General features: G+C 51.0%; 1 protein-coding gene across 4 annotated transcripts; it reads left to right on the top strand.

The window, feature by feature from the left end:
- The first annotated feature begins 3045 nt into the window (after positions 1–3045).
- On the top strand, positions 3046–18346 carry ZMYM3 (zinc finger MYM-type containing 3). Of its 4 annotated transcripts, none has more exons than XM_055437878.2 (25): positions 3046–3100; positions 4903–5588; positions 6540–6583; positions 6904–6976; positions 7399–7693; positions 7930–8107; positions 8463–8681; positions 8973–9123; positions 9341–9456; positions 9615–9701; positions 9829–9979; positions 10190–10362; positions 10563–10728; positions 11411–11508; positions 11589–11754; positions 12026–12138; positions 12283–12457; positions 12640–12786; positions 13229–13332; positions 13807–13975; positions 14251–14402; positions 14973–15087; positions 15623–15877; positions 16655–16772; positions 16875–18346. In XM_055437878.2, the coding sequence occupies exons 2-25, from the start codon at positions 4922–4924 to the stop codon at positions 17065–17067; spliced, it is 4125 nt and encodes a 1374-aa protein (XP_055293853.1). In that variant the 5' UTR covers positions 3046–3100; positions 4903–4921; the 3' UTR covers positions 17068–18346. The 4 variants fall into 4 exon arrangements, with proteins under 4 accessions (XP_055293853.1, XP_088689844.1, XP_055293854.1 ...); XM_088833718.1 differs by lacking the exon at positions 3046–3100 and adding an exon at positions 3474–3518; XM_055437879.2 differs by lacking the exon at positions 3046–3100 and adding an exon at positions 3954–4146 and having other exon boundaries at positions 6910–6976.
- The last annotated feature ends 4317 nt before the right edge of the window (positions 18347–22663 follow it).

The raw sequence follows: 22663 nt of genomic DNA, 5'->3' as shown, positions 1-22663 counted from the left end.
TGCTCAAACCTATTAAATATGGGCACTCTTCACTTACTCAAAAAGAAATATATATATATATTTTTTTTTTAACGACATGAAGGCACCAGGGTGTGAAGTCCCAAATCATTCATGAAATCAGGTCTATTTCTCTTATAATACTAACAAGTTTCTATTAAACACCTGCTATATGTCAGGCAAGTGTCAGTTCAGTTCAGTTCAGTCGCTCAGTCGTGTCCGACTCTCCGCGACCCCATGAATCACAGCACGCCAGGCCTCCCTGTCCATCACCAACTCCCGGAGTTCACTCAAACTCATGTCCACAGAGTCGGTGATGCCATCCAGGCATCTCATTCTCTGTCGTCCCCTTCTCCTCCCGCCCTCAACCTTTCCCAGCATCAGAGTCTTTTCCAGTGAGTCAACTCGTCGCATGAGGTGGCCAAAGTATTGCAGTCTCAGCTTTAGCATCGGTCCTTCCAATGAACACCCAGGATTGATCTCCTTTAGAATGGACTGGTTGGATCTCCTTGCAGTATAAGGGACTCTCAAGAGTCTTCTCCAACACCACAGTTCAAAAACATCAATTCTTGGGCGATCAGCTTTCTTCACAGTCCAACTCTCACATCCATACATGACCACGGGAAAAACCACAGCCTTGACTAGACGGACCTTTGTTGGCAAAGTAATGTCTCTGCTTTTTAATATACTATCAAGGTTGGTCATAACTTTCCTTCCAAGGAGTAAGCATACATCTCACTTAATCTCAGTAGCATTGCTATATGCTGCTGCTGCTGCTGCTAAGTCACTTCAGTCGTGTCCGACTCTGTGTGACCCCATAGACGGAAGCCCACCAGGCTCCCCCATCCCTGGGGAGGTATCGTTAAATTCACTATTTCTTTCCAGTCATTTTCCTTTTTATATAATTGTATTTATTTATTTATTTTTGGCTGTGCTGGGTCTTCACTGCTGCTTGGGCTCTTCTCCAGTTGTGGTAAGCAGGGGCTACTCTCTAGTTGCAGTGCTCAGGCTTCTCATTCTAGTGGCTTCTCTTGTTGCAGAGCATGGGCTATACAGCACTCAAGCCTCAGTAGTTGCAGCTCCTGGGCTCTAGAGCACAGGCTCAACAGCTGTGGACCAGGGGCTTAGGACTTAGTTGGTCTGTAACAGGTGGGATCTTCTTGGATCAGGGATCGAACCCGTGTCTCCTGCATTGGCAGGCAGATTCTTTACCACTGAGCCATCAGGGAACCCCTTTGCAGTAATTTTCTAAGCACACCTATATATAGAATTTTTCTACAAAGTTAGCATCATATTTTAACTCCTTTTGTAAAAAATGTAATATCAGAAGTGTTTTCATGTGTCATTTGTTTTTTTAATAGACTATTTTTAGAGTAGTTTTAGGTTTGCAGCAAAATAGAGCTGAAAGTACAGAGTTCCCATATACTCCCTGCCCTCCCTGCCCTCCCTGCCTCCCAGCTCCACAGCCTCCCTTAACTATCAACATCCCCCACCAGCGTGACACATCTGTTGCAACTGATGAACCTACACTGAGGTATTTGTTGTTGTTGTTTGGTTCCTAAGTCGTGTCCAACTCTTTGCCACCTCATCAACTGCAGCACGCCAGGCTTTCCTGTCCTCTACTATCTCCTAGAGTTTGATCAAGTTCATGTCCATTGAGTTGGTGATGCTATCTAACCATTCATCCTCTACCACCCATTGGAAAAGACCCTGATGCTGGGAAAGATTAAAGGCAAAAGGAGAAAAGGGCAGCAGAAGATGACATATTAATATCATTCAAAACCCATAATTCAGGTAAGAGTTCACTTTTGTTGTACATTCTATGAGTTCTAACATGTCACAAACATGTATTCACCATTACAGAATCATGCAAAATAGTTTCACTGCCTTAAAAATCCTCTGTGCTCTACATCATTAGTTTTTTCAAAAATGTGTTTGTTAATGATTACATTTATTGTATGAATATAACCAAAGTTGATTTGACCAGTCCCCTATTGTAGATTTAGATGGTTTTCTTATCTCTGAGACCTAGTGACTTGACAATTGATATATCCAAAGCAACTGGCTAAAAAGAAGGGAGAGTTGAGATTACAGTTCTGGTCTGTCTCTAGAACCCACACACAATACCTCTGAATACACCATCAACCCCCTTTAGATTGTCTCCCCTCAACTTGAAACTAGGCACAAGGATCACAACCCAGCCAAGCATGTGTTGAGAAGGGCTGGCAATACAAAAGAACAAGGTGGCCCAACTGAGATGGAACAAACTGAAAATGCAAAAAGGAGGTACAGGGACAGAGAAATAAGAAGAAAGTGAGAGATGGTTACACAGTATACTGGTTAAGATAAAGAGAAAGCTGGGTTTGGGAAACCTAAAGGGGAAAATTCTTGCTTTTATCTCTGTGTGTAGGAGAAAGCAAAGATAACCTCAAGGCCATGAGGGGAGCCAGGAAGGATAAGGTTTCTGAGAAAGTGAATGAGACAAGGCAGGATAAGACTCCCGAGGACTACAAGCCTAGGAGAGGCTTAGTGTGGGAAGTAAGAAAGGCCCAGAGCAAAGAGGCAGGCCAGAGCAGGAACTGGACACCAAACCTAAAAATGTGTCGGGACTCCCTTCCAGCCCGAGCCTCTTGCAGTCTCTCAGGATACTAAATACTCTCCAGCCCTTAGAGGTCGTAGAGGGGAAGTGGAGAGAGGGGATTGTAAAGTGCTCTAACTCTAATGAGGGCTGGGAATGGATCCTGGCACGCATTTTTTTTTTAAGCCAGAGTCGGACACGACTGAAGTGACTTAGCAGCAGCAGCAGCAGCAGGCCTAATACTAATACCCCCTCCCCCTACCCTACTTCTCCAGCTTCAACCCCAGCCACACCCACATGCTAAGGACCATCCAGGAGGGGGAGTGTGTGTTGTGTGTGTGTCTGTGTGTGTCTGTGTGTGTGTGCGCGCGCGCGCGCGTGCGTGCTCGTGCCTAAGCGAGACAGAGAGACAGAGACAAAAAAAGAGACTGGGGGAGAGAGTGCGCGCGGTGGGGGTGGGGGGATGGGGGACAAGGACAGAAAGGAGGGAGAAACAGAAAGGAGGAAGAAAATCTGTCGGCCTCGGTGAGGAAAACTACTGAAGAGATACCTCAGGGGGCTCTAGGGGGAAGACTCAGGGAGAAGATCCCAGAACTTACCCTAAGACCGTGGAAGGAGTGGGGGAGTGTCTTTGCAGGACCTGGTTTTGGGGTCACCAGGCAGTAACGGTTACTGCATAGGCGTTGTCACTGAGCCAGAGCCATTTAACCCGCCCTGGGTGGCTGGAGACCAGGCTTAAGACACCCCACAACTCTGAGTCTCAGAATGGTTAGGAAGGCCCGAGGCTGCAGACAAGAGGAGGAGGGGCACGTGAGGGCTGGGTCCCTGCCTCCCCCCACCCTCCACTGTCACTCATTACCCCAACAGTCGCCCAGGGGGCGGGCTCCGGAGAGGTGGGGTTGGGGGGAGGGTAATCTTGGCAGGCGCCTGCTGCATGGCGTAGGTAGGGACTGTTGAGGGGGGCGGACGCCGGGGGGTTGAACACGAGTGGGAAGCGGAGAGAGACACGAGGAGGGGGAGGGGACCGGGAACCATTTGAATGAGAGGAGGGGATCACGGGTAGAGTGGGCTCCAGGAGGTAGGGCGGGCACGGGTGTTGACGAGGGGCCAGACTCTTGAGCCAGGTAAAGGAAGCAGGTGCGTAGATTTGTTTTTTGTGGGTTAGTGTACTCGGCCCTTTAGTGGAAAAGGGGGTGCCTCCTTCCCCAGGGGCGGGCTTCCAAGCTCCGGAGGCTAGCTTTTCCTCAACTAACGGGGCCCCGGGCGGGGGCTCAAACTCCATCTCCAGTGCCGACGTTCCACTCCGCAATTTCCAGGCGTCCGCTGGGCTGGGAGTCTCGCGCCGGGGGCCGGCGCTGTCTCGCGAGCCCCCTCCTTGAGCCAGCCAATGGGGTTCGTTGCTGACGCCGCCCGCCCGCCTGGTGCATAGCGCTGGGCTCCGTGAGCGGCGCTGCCATTTAAAGGGGCCGCGACCCCTGTCCCGGCTGCTAGGGAGGGAGGTGGAGAAGGAGCGCGGGGCCGTCGCTGACTGCAGTTCTAGGCTTGTAGCCGTTACACTAACCCTGCCGCAGGTAGGGGTCGGGCCTGACTAAGCCGAACCGAACCTGCAGGCAGGAGCTCGCAGTAGCCGGGAGGGGGGTCTGAAGAGAGACCGTAGCTCCAAAATGTCTTCCTGTAAATGCCTGAGGTGGGGGGTGGGCAACAGGAGAAGGACCAGGGGAGCAATAGGAAAGGGGGACTGGGCTTTGAGGAAGTGGGCGACCCTGAAAGGTAACTGGGGGGGAGGGGTTAGGAAAGGCAGTTGGGGGGAGGCGAGGAAAGGGCTGAGGGACGCCTATCCAACGCGGGGAGGGGGGGTGGGGCCAGACAGGGTGGGTAAAGACTGGGGAACTGGGGGGCTCTAGGAGAGAGGGTAGGGGAGATAGAAACTGAGACCGCGGGGGCGGGAAAGGCTCCTGGTGGCTACGGCCCTGGGAGACTCTAAGGGGGCGGTCAGCCGGAGTTGGGGGGGGGGAGTGAAAGGTGAAGGGGGAGGGGAACTGGGAGTTGCAATGGGGTGGCGGGGGCTAGGCGGGCGGGTGGAGCGCCTGAAGAGTGGGGGTACAGGGCCAAGGCGGGGAACGCTTCTTCCCACAGGGGGCGCTGTACTGGGGAGGGGGAGGAGGAGTGGTCCTTCGCACTAAAACCTGTGGTAATGCTCGTCGATAGTGGTGGGGGCGGTTCAAGAGAAATCCAAGTGGATGGTGGGGTGTGTCCCAGAGCCTATATAAGAAGGAATTCTGGTGAAGACCACCTCTTCTGCCCCCTTTTCTACCCTTAATCTGCAGCCCACATCCAGTCATCCTCATGGATCCCAGTGATTTCCCCAGTCCGTTTGACCCATTGACCCTGCCAGAGAAGCCCTTGGCTGGAGACCTTCCAGTAGACATGGAATTTGGAGAGGATCTACTGGAATCTCAGACTGCCCCAACTCGAGGATGGGCCCCCCCTGGCCCTTCTCCATCCTCGGGAGCCCTGGACCTGCTTGATACCCCTGCTGGCCTGGAAAAAGACCCTGGAGTCCTGGATGGAGCCACTGAGCTGCTGGGGCTGGGGGGGCTGCTCTATAAAGCCCCCTCCCCCCCAGAGGTGGACCATGGTCCTGAGGGGACCCTTGCATGGGATGCAAGCGATCAGACCCTAGAGCCTGGACCAGGGGGCAGGAGCCCTGAGATGGTGCCACCTGACCCAGGGGCTGGGGCAAATCCCTCTTCACCTGAGGGGCTACTAGAGCCTTTGGCTCCAGATTCTCCAATAACTCTGCAATCCCCACATATTGAAGAGGAGGAGACCACCTCCATAGCTACAGGGAGAAGGGGCTCCCCTGGGCAGGAGGAGGAGCTTCCCCAAGGGCAACCACAGAGCCCAAATGGCCCCCCCAGCCCTTCAGTGGGAGAGACTCTGGGGGATGGAATCAACAGTTCTCAGACCAAACCTGGGAGCCCTAGCCCCCCTGCACACCCTTCCTTGCCAGGTAGGTTGCCTGATCAGCTGGAAAATCAAGGCTGGGGAATGGTAAGGAGGTGGCTGTGTGTTTGGGGAAGAAGTGGGGGTGGAGGGTGGAGACATAAGAGTAGGGATGTGTATGGAGGAGTTAGGGGTTTGGAAAGGAGGAATGGGGGTGTGGTGAAGAAGATGAAGGAAAGTAGGGAGGGAGAAGCTCAGTGGCTCTGGAGGAAAAAATAGGGGCAAGGTTTCAGGGGGTGGGTTGAGAAGACTGGATTTTGTGGGAGAGAGTCCCTTTTTCTTCTCCTGGTGGGCTTTTGGTACCAGGGTCCTCCTTCCTTTAGGACTTGGGGAGGACACCAGGCTTCTTGGTTCTAAGATCTTTCTGTTTTGTTCTAGATGAGAGTGGGGTTTCTGGGTTTGATGAATGATGCTAGGTTCTGGAGCCAAGTGCAGAGTGCTTTCAGAGGAATAGTAGACATGGAGAGCCTAGGATTGTGTCTCTGATAGTCAGAGACTTAAGAGGCTTGCATTTCTTCCCAGTTCTACCTAGCACTGTGCCTCTCCCAGGTTGTGACCAGGGTCTTAGGGCTAATATAACTACCTGAGTCCAGGGGAACCTGTCCCTGCATTATTGCTTCCTTTTCCCCTTGCTACCTTTAGGTGGTTGCATTTGTTTTTGTTGATAAACTATAGATTCTTGAAAGGGATGTTACCTGTATTTACTTAACTCCTAACCATTGGGATAGAAAGCTGGTGGGAAGGTAGGATTTTTTTTCATGGAGAATAGCTGCACCCCCCCCCCCTTAGTGCAGAGCTCGGGGTAACCCTGAAAGGGGCCTCAAGAAGCCACAGGCACGCAAGTTTTCCCTTTCAGTTTTGAGTAAGTTCTTCCCCAGGAATGGAGGCGGGGGTTGAGCCAGGGAGGGGGTGGTGAGGGCAGGCTCAAGAATTAGGCTGCTTTCTGCTTCCTTTGCAGGAGATGGCCTGACTGGGAAGGCGAGTGAGAAGCCGCCTGAGAGGGTGAGGGGGGAGGGGATTGGAAGGAGTCTGGTTCCCCCTATAGCTCTGGGAAGGGCAGACCCTTCATTTTCCCTCCCAGATGTTGTTCTGTGGAGACTGTGTGTGAGGAGAGTTCGGAGGAGGGAGGGAGCACTTGTGTCTGTTGCTTCTTAAGGAGAAAGTCCAGCCTCCTTTTCTCCCCTCCTCCTAAGGGCTGGGCCCAGGGTCCCTACTCTCTCTTCCCCCTCCCATCTCTGTACACCCCCCAAACCCTGTACTAGTGCAGCTGGCCCTTTAGCCTGCCCCTGGTGTCAGCTTTCCTCCCTTCCCATGTTTCCAAGGTGCAGAAGAGAAGCGAGCGCGTTAGAAGAGTAGAGCCTCCAAAACCTGAGGTTGTGGATTCCACTGAGAGCAGTGAGTAGGACTTGAAGAAGTGTGACTGGGTGGGTTGTAGCCAGCATGGATCTTCCAGCTCCTGTGGTGCTGCGCACCTCACAGAATGTGAAGTGCCTATCTCTGCCCTGGATTGGCATGGGAACCCGGGGCAGTGGGGGAAATTGAAAACAAGAGCATTGAGAATGGAGTTTCCTGTTTCAGCTCTGCCATCCCTGTCCCCGAATCTTCTCACTTGGATCCCTACCTTCCCCTCCCTAGGACGTTACAGAGTAACTAAGGGATGGTGACACCCAGTAGCTTGAGATTCCAGTGTAATAGGGGCAGAGTGGAAAGCCAAGAACCATGGGGATTGGGGATCCCAGGATCAGCTGAACTACCTGCAGGTCAGGTGATGGCGGGTCCCTTAGCCTTTTCTCCCCACGCACCCTCCCTCCACCCAGTTCCAGTGTCAGATGAGGATTCTGATGCCATGGTAGATGACCCCAACGATGAGGACTTCGTGCCATTCCGGCCCCGGCGCTCTCCTCGCATGTCTCTACGCTCAAGCGTGGCACAGAGGGCTGGGCGCTCTTCAGTAGGCACCAAGATGACGTGTGCCCACTGCCGGACACCGCTGCAGAAGGGCCAGACGGCCTACCAGCGCAAGGGGCTGCCGCAGCTCTTCTGCTCTTCATCCTGTCTCACCACTTTCTCCAAGAAGCCCTCTGGCAAAAAGACCTGCACCTTCTGCAAGAAGTACGTGAGGGTCCGGGGCTGTGGGGAGAGCAGGGATCAGGCCGGGAGTAAAGGGTGAGACAGAGATTCTGTTGGCAAAACCCTAGCACCATACAGGATAGAGGCAATTCACTAATAGGAAGGGTGTCTGAGAATGTTTTTGATTCTGTGGTCATTGATCCCAGAGGAGGAACCTGGAGGCTCATGAAGTGAGGGGGTGGTATCCACTAAATGTACAAACCTGTCCCCACCTCCAGGGAGATCTGGAACACCAAGGACTCAGTTGTGGCGCAGACCGGTTCGGGAGGCTCCTTCCATGAGTTCTGCACATCCGTCTGTCTCTCCCTGTATGAGGCCCAGCAGCAGCGCCCAATCCCCCAGTCTGGGGATCCCGCTGATGCCACTCGCTGCAGCATATGCCAGAAGACTGGAGAGGTGAGGAAGCTGGAAGGGGGCTGACTTGCAGAGCCTGGCCAGCCCTGAGCCGCCCCTGCAATCCTGGGGCTGCAAGGGCCAGGCCCTGTGGATGAGGGATGTGGGGAGGGGGAAGCAGCCATCGTGAGGGAGTGGATTCAAGGCTAGAGCTTCTCCAGGATTGTGTGCGGCTGGCCGTCCTTGCCTCCCAGGACCTCAGCATCAAGTCGACATCCTGATGTACAGGTTGGGGGGTCTCTGGGCCCACTGTCTGCTGTAAAGGTCTAGGGTGAGGTGGGGTGGGCCATCCTTGCACCAGGGTGGGTGGTGGTAGCCAGGCCCCAGCTCAGGGTGTGTGTGTGTGTGTGTGTGGCAGGTCCTGCATGAGGTCAGCAATGGCAGCGTGGTGCACCGGCTCTGCAGCGATTCTTGCTTCTCCAAATTCCGGGCCAACAAGGGACTGAAAACCAACTGTTGTGACCAGTGTGGGGCTTACATCTACACCAAGACTGGGAGCCCTGGCCCCGAGCTCCTCTTCCACGAGGGCCAACAAAAGCGGTTCTGCAACACAACCTGCTTGGGGGCATACAAGAAGGTGGGGCCGAGGGAGTAGTGCATTAGAGGGCTGTGGAAGGGGGTGCGGTCCTTGGGTGAGAAATAAAGGTGCCTGACGGGTCAAGGGCTGGGAGAAATAAAACAAATAAAGGGGGTTTCAATTGTATCTGTTATGTTTTATTTTTTAAGCTGGCTGGTGGACACACAGGTGTTTGTTATCTCATCATCCATACTTTTTTTGTATGCCTGAAATATCTCATGTTTTAAAAATTTTAAAAATAAAAGTGAAGGGACAAATCCAGCCTCAGCCTCTCCTTCCCCATCCTCACAGAAAAACACACGGGTGTACCCATGTGTCTGGTGCAAGACCCTGTGTAAGAACTTTGAGATGCTATCCCATGTGGACCGTAATGGCAAGACCAGCTTGTTCTGTTCCCTGTGCTGTACCACTTCTTACAAAGCGAAGCAGGCAGGGCTCACTGGTAGGTGCAAAGCCCTCTTCTCTGAGACCCCTGCTGGCCTTCCTTCTACCTCCCATACTCCCTTCTTCTATAGTAACCCCTGCTGTCCAACTTCGGCCCCAACCACACTCTCCCGTGGATTTCCCGTTCCATCTCTGCACTGCCTTACACCTGCTGTGTGTTCTCTCTCTTGCTCTTCCTCTCCTTCTCTCTCTTTCCTTTTCTCTCTGTGCCCCAGGCCCTCCCCGACCCTGCAGCTTCTGCCGCCGCAGCCTCTCTGACCCCTGTTACTACAACAAGGTTGATCGCACAGTCTACCAATTCTGCAGCCCCAGCTGCTGGACCAAGTTCCAGGTACTCCAGACCCTGGACGAGGAATAATGGGTGTGGCAATAGAGAGGGTATGAGATCTGGGGTAGGTAGGCCTGGGCAGAGCAAGCCTGACTTCCCCTCCCTTGGCCAGCCCACTGCACACATCTTTCCCCTCCCTTATTTGTCTTCCTTCCCTCCAGCGCACGAGCCCCGAGGGGGGCATTCACCTGAGCTGTCACTACTGCCACAGCCTCTTCAGTGGCAAGCCTGAGGTCTTGGACTGGCAGGTAAGATCCCCACCCCCACCCATATTTTGCTACTTAACCAGACGTCTGTCTGAAGGGGTCCTTCCACTTGGCTCTTGCTGGGTCCAGAGGTTGCAGCCCTGTTCCCCCACCCCATGTCCCGTCCCAGGACCAGGTGTTCCAGTTCTGCTGTCGTGATTGCTGTGAGGACTTCAAGCGCCTCCGGGGTGTGGTGTCCCAGTGTGAGCATTGCCGGCAGGAGAAACTCCTGCATGAGAAGCTCCGATTCAGTGGGGTGGAGAAGAGCTTCTGCAGCGAAGGTAAGGAGATAGGGAAGGGCCAGAGAGTCCTGTACCTTGCAGCTGGGAAGAATGGCAGATTAAGTAAGGCAGGCTTGCAGGGTGGTCCGTTCTGCGCAAGACACTCTGGAGGCTGTTGGACGTTTCAGGTGCACTGCCTTGAGAAGGTTGGGTCTCATGGCCACATGGAGATCTCATGTCTCTGGACTCTTCTCTGTTGCCCCTTTCCAGGCTGTGTGCTGCTATACAAACAGGACTTCACTAAGAAGCTGGGATTATGCTGTATCACTTGTACTTATTGCTCCCAGACCTGCCAGCGCGGAGTCACCGAGCAGCTGGATGGCAGCACCTGGGACTTCTGCAGCGAGGACTGTAAGAGCAAGTACCTGCTGTGGTACTGCAAGGTAAGGGGGACTGCATGTCACCAAGGAGGGAAAGGGCAGCAAGGAGCACGGGTTGTTGTGCCACCATCAGGCTGTGGGTCCATCTCCAGGGAGGACGTTCCGACTAGCCCAGCTTCCGTAGAGTGGTATGGCTTATCCCAGGGCAAAGGACCCAACGCATTTTAGGGAGGCAGGTCTGACCACCCTGTCAATACCCTCAGGCTGCCCGGTGCCATGCCTGTAAGCGCCAGGGGAAGCTGCTGGAGACCATCCACTGGCGTGGGCAGATCCGTCATTTCTGCAACCAACAGTGTCTGCTGCGCTTCTACAGCCAGCAGAACCAACCCAACCTGGATACCCAGAGTGGGCCTGAGAGCCTCCTGAACAGTGAGTCCTGGGCAAGGGGCACAGTCTGTTAGAACTGGCCTGGACTCCTCTGACCCTGGGCCCAGCCCCTTTCTTCTTCCTCTCCTGCTTTCACCTCATCCCTGGCCAGAGCTCCTGTTTCTGTGTTGTTTTTTAGCTTCTGAACTGTGCAGGTACTAGAGGAGTCTCATTCAAAGATTCTGAGAGCTTTAAAAAAGGGGTTCTGAGAGTTAGATCCTACTGATTTTCTATAAGGGATATACTGTAAGGATTGGGTACCTGCCCTGGTAGAGTGGGGCATATAGGGGTTGTGGTTAGTTTTCAGAGAGAAAGAAGTGTCAACACAAGCTCAACATAAACACCTTTAGGGAGAATGAAAACTACTGTCATTTCTAGAATATCACCACGGTCCCTCCGCTCTCCAGGGGTACTAAACTCCTGATGGCCATTTAATGGAACATCTCAAATTATGGGTTATTGGGGAAGCAATGTTTTTAATCTTTCTTGGCAGCCAGGAGCAAAGAATCTTTTTGACCACTATTGCTGGGACCTAGAGAAGATTAGAGCTGGAGTGGAAGGAGGGAAAATTCTAGACTTACCATTCACATTCAGAGTTCTTTTAACAAAGCCCTCCTAGAGCAGGGGTGAGGAAAACAGAGAGCTAGTGCCTCAGATGAGAGCATTCATTTGTTTTTATCTACAGGTCAGTCTTCTGAGGCAAAGCCCCAGACACCCTGTCAAACCAAAGTGGAGAACAGCAACGCCATAAAGACCCTAGAGGAAAATGGAAATCTGGGCAAGGTCAAGGCAAGAGCCAAGGGGGAAGATGGTCTCAAAGGGGTTACCATAGCAGTGGTACTCATGTTCCTTTGTGTTTGCAGATCCCTGTGAAGACCCGACCAGCCCCCGCTGCTCCCACTCCTCCACCACCACCGCCACCGCCCCCAGCGGCACCCCGCAAAAACAAAGCTGCCATGTGTAAACCACTGATGCAGAATCGGGGGGTCTCCTGCAAGGTGGAGATGAAGTCCAAAGGGAGTCAGACAGGTGAATGAGGCTACCACGCCACAGGCAGTATTTCATGATCTTAGGCCTCCTCCTGTGCCTGGGAGCTGGACAAGGGAGTTTCTTAGATGGCTGAAGTGTCCTGCATATTGTCCTGGAATCCCAGGGTCATCTGTCAACATTTGTTTCATGGGCAGCTTTGTGATACTGAACACATGTTAGAGCTTTTTGGGGTGATGAACAAGTATCAGGTCCTGGGGTGGATGTGACCCATCTGCCAGGGTCTCTGAGAAGACCCCTTTATTGTCAACAGAAGAGTGGAAGCCACAGGTGATTGTGCTGCCCATCCCAGTGCCCATCTTTGTGCCAGTGCCTATGCATCTGTACTGCCAGAAAGTCCCGGTGCCTTTCTCAATGCCTATCCCGGTAAGTGTTCCTGCCCTTCCTTCTGGGAGCCTCTTTCACTTTTCCAGGCTGGAGGCCACCACTCCCACTCCCTCCGTCTCGCTAGCCGTCCCATCTCATGTGCTAGTGTGGTTCTTGGCATTTAGTTGGGATTCATGCCTCCAGGTGCCTGTGCCCATGTTCCTGCCCACTACCTTGGAGAGCACAGACAAGATTGTGGAGACCATTGAGGAGCTGAAGGTGAAGATCCCGTCCAACCCCTTGGAGGCCGATATCCTGGCTATGGCAGAAATGATCGCAGAGGCCGAGGAGTTGGACAAGGCCTCATCTGACCTTTGTGGTATGCCACGGGCAATGGTGGTGAGGTAGACAGGGTGCTGCCTGTCTGTCTGCCTAAGGGGGTGGAGAATGGTGATCTGGTTGCCTGGTTGGATGGGAGAACAGTTGGGATCAGCCCCTGAAAGCCTTTTGGGGGCGTCAAGGAGGAGCTGCAGATTCTGAGCCAACCTCCCTGCCACCCAGATCTTGTGAGCAACCAGAGTGCGGAGGGACTTCTGGAAGATTGTGACCTGTTTGGGCCAGCTCGGGATGATGTCCTGGCCATGGCCGTCAAGATGGCCAATGTGTTGGATGAGCCTGGACAAGACTTGGAGGCAGACTTCCCCAAGAGTGAGTAGGATTCAGGGCGTGCCCACTGCATATAGTAGCATGTGCACCGTCAGGAAAGAAGTGTTGCTTGTGACCCAAAAAATGGCCCTAAACAGAAGACTCTCACAGAGAGCAGTACTAGAGGTACCAGGACACTTCTACACTTGATCTTGTTTTATTTTTTTTTCTTTTTGTAGTTGTTATAAAACACATAATATAAAATTTACCAACTTAACCATGTTTAAGTTTATAATTCAGTAGTGTTAGGAATGTTCCCAGTGTTGTGAATTTTGTGTGTACGTGCCTGTGAGCACATTCTTTGTGTATAGCTTTGTCCTGTTGACTACAGTGAAGATGTCTGGGAGGCTCATCTCAAGTCCAGTGGACAAGTAGTGGGAGTGAGGTGGGAGGACTACAGGGTTGAGGTCTTAAAAAGCCGATTTCTTCTTCCTTTCCCCTCTAGATCCTTTGGACATTAACCCCAGTGTGGACTTCCTCTTTGATTGTGGCCTGGTAGGGCCAGAGGATGTGTCTACTGAACAAGACCTTCCCCGAGCCATGAGGAAGGTGAGGACAGGAGCTGCTATATCCACAGAAGAGGGATGGAGGCACGAAGGGCAGTGGGGTGTGTGGGGCTTTCGGAGCCAAATCAGAAGCCTTAGTTTCCCCTTCCCTAGCCTCCTTTCCCTACCACTGTGCGCATTGTGCTGTATTAGTCGCTCAATCATGTCCGACTCTTTGCAACCCCATGGACTGTAGCCCACCAGGTGCCTCTGTCCATAGAATTCTCCAGGCAAGAATACTGGAGTGGGTTGCCATTCTATTCTCCAGGGACTGTGTGCATTAAGGTACAGCCAAACTCTAGTTTCTCCCCAGTTCATCAGAGCTCATCAGAGCTGTTCCTGGGGTCCTGTGCTGTGGAAGCTTGCTGTGTTCTTACATTGGTCCCACCCCGCCCCGGTGGTGAACACTGTCCTGACTTGCTTCCACAGTGCTCCTGGCCTTACCTCTGCTTACCCACTCCTTTCTCTTCCTCTCCAGGGTCAAAAGCGGCTGGTGCTTTCAGAGAGCTGTTCCCGGGACTCCATGAGCAGCCAGCCTAGTTGTACTGGACTCAATTATTCCTATGGTGTCAATGCTTGGAAGTGCTGGGTGCAGTCGAAATATGCCAATGGGGAAACTAGCAAGGGTGATGAGCTGCGCTTTGGCCGTAAGTACCCAGGGGAGGAGGAGGGGAAGGGGAGAGGGAGGAGGGCTGTGATTCAGCTGAAGGTGTCCATAGGGCATCCTGTGCAGATGTGGAGGAGTTGCAGAATAAGGGGAGATGCCATCTAGGTTTCAGGGCTGAAGGCTCTTTGTGTGATTGTTGGGTTTGTTCTGGAGCTGGATGTGACTAAGGGATGAAGGGGTTAATGATGGAGCTGAGGGAAATTCTCCATGTGGAGCTATCTTAATGCCAGCCACCTCCACTGTGTATCTCTGCAGCCAAACCTATGCGTATCAAGGAGGATATTCTGGCCTGCTCAGCTGCTGAACTCAACTACGGTCTGGCCCAGTTTGTGAGAGAAATCACTCGACCCAACGGTGAACGATATGAACCTGATAGCATCTACTATCTGTGTCTTGGCATCCAACAGGTACCACTAACATGCCGCCTCACTTGTCATCACTCAACACAGTAGGCAGGGTCCTACCTGAAATGATTCCTGTTCCTCACCTCATCTCCTGCCTTGAGCAGGCATCTCCTACTCCAGATAGGACGAGAAATGACAATACTCTACCAAAATCAAAGCTGCATTCCAGGACTGTTGACCAGGAGCAATATTCATTGCTGTCTGGGTTGCTTTGTCGTCCTCAAACCCATGCTCGGAGGGGAGGGATGGTCAGAGTGAGGGCTCCTGAATGGTGGGGTAATGTTTGGTTTCCATGGGGAGAAGTCAGATGTGCCTTAGCTGACAAGGGGGTCTGGGCTTGTGAAGAAGCAGCTGTGATACATCTCTTCCAAACTTTCTTCTCCTCCAGCAGGGCCTTAACACCTGAGAGCTGTAGGTTTACCTGGGGAAAACCACTCTGGATCACTTAATCCAGCAACTGTTTCCCATGGTCTCCTAACTGTCAAGATTGCCATGCCTGAGGCCTTTGGCATCATTGTCTTTCCTCTAGGGCCCAGAGTCTAGCTATATATGTGTCTGTTTTTCTTTTTCCAGTACTTGTTGGAAAATAACCGAATGGTGAACATTTTCACGGACCTTTACTACCTGACTTTTGTTCAAGAACTCAACAAGTCTCTGAGTACCTGGCAGCCCACGCTTCTCCCTAACAGTAAGGGCCAGGGACTTGGCAACCCCTCTGCCCTTTGCTCTGTTCTTCCAGTGTACCACTCTGAGCCCTGGACTCTTGGGTCTGCCACTCTTCACAAAAGGGTCTGAGTACAGGAGCATGTAGTTGGGTGCCTTGGGCTTTAGAGCTAAGGGAATCAGAGCCCCTGTCCTTGAACATGAGGAGGGGATCAAGACTTAGGTCTGAAGAGTTATCTCTGGGACCAGAAAAGTGACCAGGGTTTGAGTGGTCAGTGAAGAAAGAAAGAAGTTGGACTCCTGAAGGTTTACATGAGTGAAGCTCCTAATGCAGGTGGAGACTGTGGGGAAAAAATTCCCCCCAAACCGCACCAAAATCCAACAAACAAATCCAGTCCTCCTGTGCAGTATAGCAGGGTATCAGGCTTTACACGTGGTGGTCCTTTAGTGACCAAACAAGTCTGGTATGCTCAGTGCTTGTGAGTGGGATGTGTGGGAGCAGAGGGGACAGGTGTGGGTAGCCAGTCCCTCCTGACAGCCTCTCCCCCTTGCCTTCGCAGATACGGTGTTCTCCCGAGTAGAGGAAGAGCACCTCTGGGAGTGTAAGCAGCTGGGGGTCTACTCGCCCTTTGTCCTTCTCAACACCCTCATGTTCTTCAACACTAAGTTTTTTGGGCTTCAGACAGCTGAGGAACACATGCAGCTCTCCTTCACCAATGTGGTGCGGCAGTCCCGCAAGTGTACCACCCCTCGGGGCACCACCAAGGTGGTGAGCATCCGCTACTATGCTCCTGTCCGCCAGAGGAAAGGGCGAGGTATGATGCTACCCCCTCCTTTGCTTTTCCTGCCCCTCTGCTTTCCCCTTCCCTGCCCCACCATGCCACCAGGTTGGCCCTCTCCATTATCTCTAGCTTCCCTATCCTTCCATTCCTGGGTTTCCAGAAAAAAGGAACAACAGCCAGTCCTTCAGTCTGGTGGGAAGTGATTGTTGCATATAGGAGGTCACCCAGTTGCCTATTTCCTGCCTTTCCTCATTTCAGGGCAGTTTACTTTTTAGGAGGTGTGGTGGACAGGTGGGAAGCTGTTGGGTGTGTTTGGCTGAAGGGGGAGTTGACAAGAGTGAATGACAGGCCTTCCATGGCTCTGCTACTGGGCATAACTGCCACAGTACCTTGGTTTCTATTCTGGCCCTGGAATCAGTTCCCAAGGTCCCTTCTGGACCTGAGACTCTACCAGGACTAATGTGTGGGGTGCTGGGGCCATCGCTGTTTGTCCCAGAAAGCCACCCCAATTTTACAGTAGGGTCTGTTTTGTCAGTTTGTCCATGTGACTTCTGAGATCACCTCTTTAGGAAATCAACTTTGGGAAGATGATAGAGAGTATTTAACAGTGAGAACCAGGGCGCCCTTCAGAGCAGCACGCTGCAGAATGTTGAGTCAGTGCAGAGAGACTGACCGACTCTTCTGCCTTTATTTCTCCATAAGACCATTTTGTGTCCTGAGGCCTTCAACCTGTGCCATGGACTGTGCTCTTGGAGATCCTTTGTTGAGACTGCACTTTTAATGAGTCCAGGTCATTTGTCTCCTCCACAGACACAGGTCCTGGGAAACGGAAGAGAGATGATGAAGCCCCCATCTTAGAGCAGCGTGAGAACCGCATGAATCCCCTCCGCTGCCCTGTCAAGTTCTATGAATTCTATCTCTCAAAATGGTAAGTTGGCAGGTTCGCAGGAATGGCATTAGCCTGGGGACCCATGGGCTCTACTTCTCCCAGTTACTGATCTCTGCTCCCCTCCCACCCCCACCATTGCAGTCCTGAAAGCCTCCGGACTCGCAACGATGTGTTCTACCTGCAACCTGAGCGGTCCTGCATCGCTGAGTCACCTCTCTGGTATTCTGTGATCCCTATGGACCGCAGCATGTTGGAGAGCATGCTCAATCGCATTCTGGCCGTGCGTGAGATTTATGAGGAGCTGGGTCGTCCCGGGGAGGAAGACCTGGACTGAGCCCACATGCTTCCCGTATCCATCTCAACACGATGTCTGTCCCACGGCCACGTCCCACAGGGCGACAGGCCCAGGAACCAATGCTACTCATTCTGAAGGGCCCTGACTGCCCTTTTCTACTCATCCATTCCCTGCCTTCCCTAGGAATCCCTGGCTTTTACCTTCTCCCAAACCACTTGATGACCATAAGGCCCCAGTCCTCTGTACTGAGAGACTGGTCTCCCAGTGATGGGCAAAAACCAGCTAGGCCATTTTCTTCGTGTTTCAGAGTAAACTCCTGGGGCCAAACTCTGAGTGAAGTGTTCATAGCTCTGGTGATCCTGTTGGCTTTGGGTTTCCTGACCCATCCCACATAGGTCAAGGCCCTTGTTCCTAGGTTTGGCCAAGGGAAGAACCCAGCTGCCTTCTCAACCTTGTGCCCACTCACTTCTCTACTCTTCCCTGGTCACAAACTAAAGGGTCTTGTATGAAAGATACAAAAGAAACTATGAAAGTAATGAGGAGACCATTTACCTAAAACACAGAGCTTAGGCACTCTTCCCTCCCACAAGATAACTGGTGGTTGGAAGCCCCTCACTACCTTGTTCCTTCTCCCCACCCCAGCAAGCACCAACCCTCGGTGCTGCAATTTAAAAAATCTTCTAAATGCTTTTTTTCCTTCAAAGGCAGAGAATGACTCTTAAGTATGGGGAGAAGACGCCTGTCCCCTTGGTTTATGTGTTTGTCTCTCTCTGCCATCTTAGGCTGGCATGAGCCATGGTGTCAACATGCTTAGCGGCTTTCTGTAACTGCCTCCCTTTAGTTCAGTGGACAGAGTTCCGAAGGCAAAAAACACCTTTTGACTTGGGTTGGGGCTGGGTTCCCCACTGTTGTTCTTCCCCCATTGTAAGAGCCAGGCCAAGCCTGTGGGGGCCCTGAGTCACGCAGGATGGGATCTGTGGTCAAAGGATAGGTGAAGAACTGTGGGCATGGGTCCTGCCCCCACTGCCTCCAACTTTTCTCTTCCCCATCTTGCCTCTGTAGTTGCAGAAAACTCTTAGCGTCCAGCAAAGGGGGTACCTAGTTCTTTCCCTGTTGGCTTTGCTGTTCCCCAGCCTCCTTTTTGTGTTTTTATAACTGTCATCAGTTTAGCCACTGTTTAAATTGTATATATTGTTCTGAGGCACCTGGCCTGTCCCTTCAGTGAGCCATGCCCACCTTGTGTTGTAGTGAGAAGCTGTTGTCACAACTAACCTTCTGTCTCTGAAATTGTTTGTTTCAAATAAAGAGTTAAAATTGTCTTTTGCCTTCTCTTGGGGAGGGAGAGCAATGTTTTGAGGGGTGAAGGATATAGTGGAACAATGCTGGACCACTTCAGATCTCTCAAGGTGTAAAGTGAGGTATCCCACTGCAGGCTGAGAATCATTTTTATCCATCTCACTGAATGAATCCACTAGGAATATGGTCCTTGTTATTAACAAGTTTACAAACACTCAAAGATTTATGCAGCAGCTATCTATTAAGGACCTACTACGTTTAAGGACCTAGTTTCAGATTATACATTTCAGAGAAGACAGATGAACTAGACTGGGATCCTGTCCCCAGCAGATTCCCAGGATAGAGGGGAGCGAGAACAGTGAACAGTTAGCTGCGAGACTAGCAGAATGAAATACAATACCTAGTGCTATGGGAGAGCAGAGGAATAAGGAACTCATTTCAGGTTTACAGGGGGTTTGTGTGTAAGTTCACTGAGGGAGGTGGCAGTTGACCCAGGTCTCAGTAGGATGGGTTGGGGACCAGCAAAATCAAAGGCTGTGATTTCCAATGAGGGAGTGAGGGGATCAGATGTGTTGCTTTAGGGAGATCTCCAGGACAATATGGAGGGTTGGGGGTGGGGTAGATCAGAAGGCCAGGACATCAGTGGAAAGGATTGTAGCTAAAATTCTATGAGCCTCAATGGGGACAGAGAAAAAGCAGATGAATTCAAAATGAGTTTCAGACATTTTGAAGGTCAAGTCTGTAGGCTATGGAAGAGAGGGAAGAATCAAACATGAAACCCAGGTTTCTAGCCTTGATGACTGGAAAAGTGAAACATCTTAAATAAAAACAACAACAAATCCACACTTTTATTTACTTAATACAGCTTCACACAGATTCTGTGTCCAGTGGCCTTAGCATGAAGTTTGCTTTGGAATTTGACACAAGCCCTGCTGCTGTTCATTGGGACGAAATTACATTTCCCCAGATTGCTCTGGTTTTTTAGGTTTTTCATCAGGAGTTGCTGTGTTATTCTTTGCTTTCAACACATAAGCACATCTCTTGCCTACATATAGTTCAATTTCATCTTGAGCATACTTTCAATTTTAAAAAGGGCTGTGTGCTCCTTCTGCCGGACACCCTGCTTATAGCAAGCAAAAAAACTGGCCTTGGAGCACAGCCTTCCAGACATGTTTGTCCTTTTAGAAGTCTTGTTCCCAGCAGGCCTCCACAGGCTCCAAGATGGCTGAAACAGTGAAAGTGACACTCCTTTAACCAAGTTGGGAAACAGAGGCAGGGTTTTGTTGTTGTTTTGTCTTGGGGGTTGGTTGGTTGGTTTTTTCAGGGGGGTTAGGGTAGGAGGAGGTTGTAACAAGTTGAGGTTTTGATCACATTTGGTTTGTGACTCCATTGACACATCCATGTGGTGGGCTGTGCAACATGGCATAAAAGAAAATACCCAAACGTGAGATTTAATCATAGTTCCACCACTAAAACTTGGGCAAGCCTACCTTTTGAGTCTCCTCTAAAAATGCCCTGACTTGCTCACAGAATTATTGCAAAGGTCAGATCACAAAACGGGTATGAAAGAGCAATAATGATGCTGCTGCTGCTGCTACTGCTAAGTCACTTCAGTCGTGTCCGACTCTGTGCGACCCCACAGACGGCAGCCCACCAGGCTCCCACGTCCCTGGGATTCTCCAGGCAAGAACACTGGAGTGGGTTGCCATTTCTTTCTCCAATGCATGAAAGTGAAAAGTGAAAGTGAAGTCGCTCAGTCATGTCCGACCCTCAGTGACCCCATGGACTGCAGCCTTCCAGGCTCCTCCATCCATGGAATTTTCCAGGCAAGAGTACTGGAGTGGGGTGCCATTGCCGTCTCCGAATAATGCTGCTGCTGCTGCTAAGTCACTTCAGTCGTGTCCGACTCTGTGTGACCCCACAGACGGAAGCCCACCAGGCTCCCCCGTCCCTGGGATTCTCCAGACAAGAACACTGGAGTGGGTTGCTATTTCCTTCTCCAATGTGTGAAAGTGAAAAGTGAAAGTGAAGTCACTCAGTCGTGTCCGACCCTTAACGACCCCACGGACTGCAGCCTACCAGGCTCCTCCATCCATAGCATTTTCTAGGCAAGAGTACTGGAGTGGCTTGCCATTGCCTTCTCCGAATAATGATGCTAGATGCTATTATATATACTAGGCAGTTGGAAATGTGGGTCTGATGCTTAAAAGAGAGATAAAGTGTCTTACTTTGTTCTAGCTTTATTGAGATATAATTGACATATAATACTGCATAAGTTTGAGGTGTACAGTGTTGATTTGGTACACTTATATATTGCAAAATGATAACCACCATTGCATTAGCCAATACCTCCAGGCTATCATTTATTTACCATTTTTTTGTGTATGTGTGGTGAGAAGTTTTAAGATCTCTCATAGTAACTCTTTAGTATATAATACGGTGTTGTTAACTATAGTCACCATGCTGCATGGTGATCCTCAGAACTTACTCATATTAGAACTGGAAGTATATACCCTTTGACTAACATCTCTCAATTTTCCCCTACACCATAGCCTCTGAAAACTACCATTTTACTCTCTGCTTCTATGAGTTCAGCTTTTTGGATTCCACATACAAGTGCTATCACACGGTAATTATCTTTCTCTACGTGACTCGTTTCACTTAGCGTAACACATGAGGTATCAATTTAGAAGTCATCTGCAAAAGGCTCCTAGCTGAAGCTATGAGAATGGACAAGATTGTTGGGGGAAATAAGAAGAGAAAAGGATTAAAAACCAGTACCTTGGAGAATATCTTCAGTTAACCAGCGAAAGGAACTGAGAAGGAGAGACCAGACAAATAGCTGGAACCCAAATCTGCCAGGTGCCAAAGGTAAAACCACCTGATTAAAAGCTATCCTTATACCACAGGCCAGGGTGAAGCCTGTTAATTTGCTTTCTCCTTCTCCCATCCTCAGCAGGGCCCAAAGCCATGTAGCTCTCCTACCTCCTTCCCCTACTAGAACAGAGAAGGGTGTGATGTCATTTGCCCAACTAGATTTCTGCCCTGTGCCCAGCCTTGTGCTAATCACAAGTAAGATGAGTAAGAACTTAGAGTCTGTTCTGAGAAGTCCCCAGTCTGATAGGACCAAGTCTGGGACAAGAGTGAGCCAGTTAAGGCATTTGGGGTGCAAAGTTTAAGGAGGCACTCATGGCTGGGGTCATGCAAATATAAGGTTGGCATTTGAGTCACCCTGAGAGTGACTGGCTCCTTAAGGAGGCATTTTATACCCTAGGTGCCTTGATTGCCTCACCCTGGTCTGACCCTGGGGAAGACTCATATGTCAATAAAATAACCAAGGTAGAGAGTAATTGTTATTCATTCTGTACCAGGAAATCAAGATGGACCACAGAGGTGATATGGCAGCTGTGTTCTCATGAAGAGTAGATAGTTTATCAGGTAGCGTAGAGGTGCATGGATCAATGTGCACAAAGGCATGGAGGTAAAAGATCTAGGAGTGTCTTGTGGTTGGGCTGCACAGGAGGTGGAGACTGCACAGGGATGAGGAGTGGTGGGAGGTGTTGCTGGGGGAAAAGGGATCGGGTCGTGAAAGGCATCCAATACCATGGCCTGCTAAGGTGACCAACCACTTTTAGCAATGAAAGCCCGGCATCCTGGAAACCCCTCGGTCCGGGAAAACTGAAACAATCATACCTTATCCTCAAAGCAGTGGAAAGCCATCAAAGGATTTTCACAAAGAATTGACAGGGTAGGCTTCATGGTTTTTTGTTTGTTTGTTTTTTAAAATTTTCTTGACCTCATCATGGGATATATGGGATATTAGTTACTTGACCAGAGATTGAACCCATGCCCCTTGCATTGGAAACACGGAGTCTTAACCACTGGACCAGCAGGGTAGTCCTAGGCTTCATGTTTTAAGGTGACTCTAGCATGTCTGGGTGAATGGAGAACTGAGTGCTGAAGAAACCCAGGAGGCCAGTTTCAGGGAGCCAGTGGTACAGAAATGGGTATGTCCTTTGCCTAGGGCATCTGGCAGACATCTAGATCCTTGGCTCAACCCTTTCTTTCCTATGGCTGTTTGGTCTGGCCAAGTTACTATGTGGGTCTGTTTCCTCATCTGTAAACTGGGGACAACAATTATGCTTACCTCCATGAATGGTAAGTATTAAGGGAGATACGGTTTAGCACAGTGCCCAGCACACAACAAACACTTAATAAACATTAGCTTTTATTGTCTACATTACCAGTTAGGAGATAATTTCAAGGCCTGAAGGAAGACTGCAGCATAATGGGAATGCTAAGGAGGAAAGGAACTTGAGAAAGATTTGGGAAACTGACT

The sequence above is a fragment of the Moschus berezovskii genome, chromosome X (assembly GCF_049115385.1).
Source record: "Moschus berezovskii isolate FMDL1 chromosome X, NW_MosBer_1.0, whole genome shotgun sequence".
Classification (NCBI taxonomy): domain Eukaryota; kingdom Metazoa; phylum Chordata; class Mammalia; order Artiodactyla; family Moschidae; genus Moschus; species Moschus berezovskii.
This window is presented reverse-complemented; position numbering and strand designations above follow the sequence as displayed.

Bases quoted from the DNA above. Each gene is read 5' to 3' on its own strand.
- ZMYM3 (XM_055437878.2), top strand. From the start codon at position 4,922: ATGGATCCCAGTGATTTCCCCAGTCCGTTTGACCCATTGACCCTGCCA. The intron at 11,509-11,588 runs GTCAAGGCAAGA...TTGTGTTTGCAG, and splicing joins AAAATGGAAATCTGGGCAAG to ATCCCTGTGAAGACCCGACC. The intron at 15,878-16,654 runs GTATGATGCTAC...TCTCCTCCACAG, and splicing joins CCGCCAGAGGAAAGGGCGAG to ACACAGGTCCTGGGAAACGG.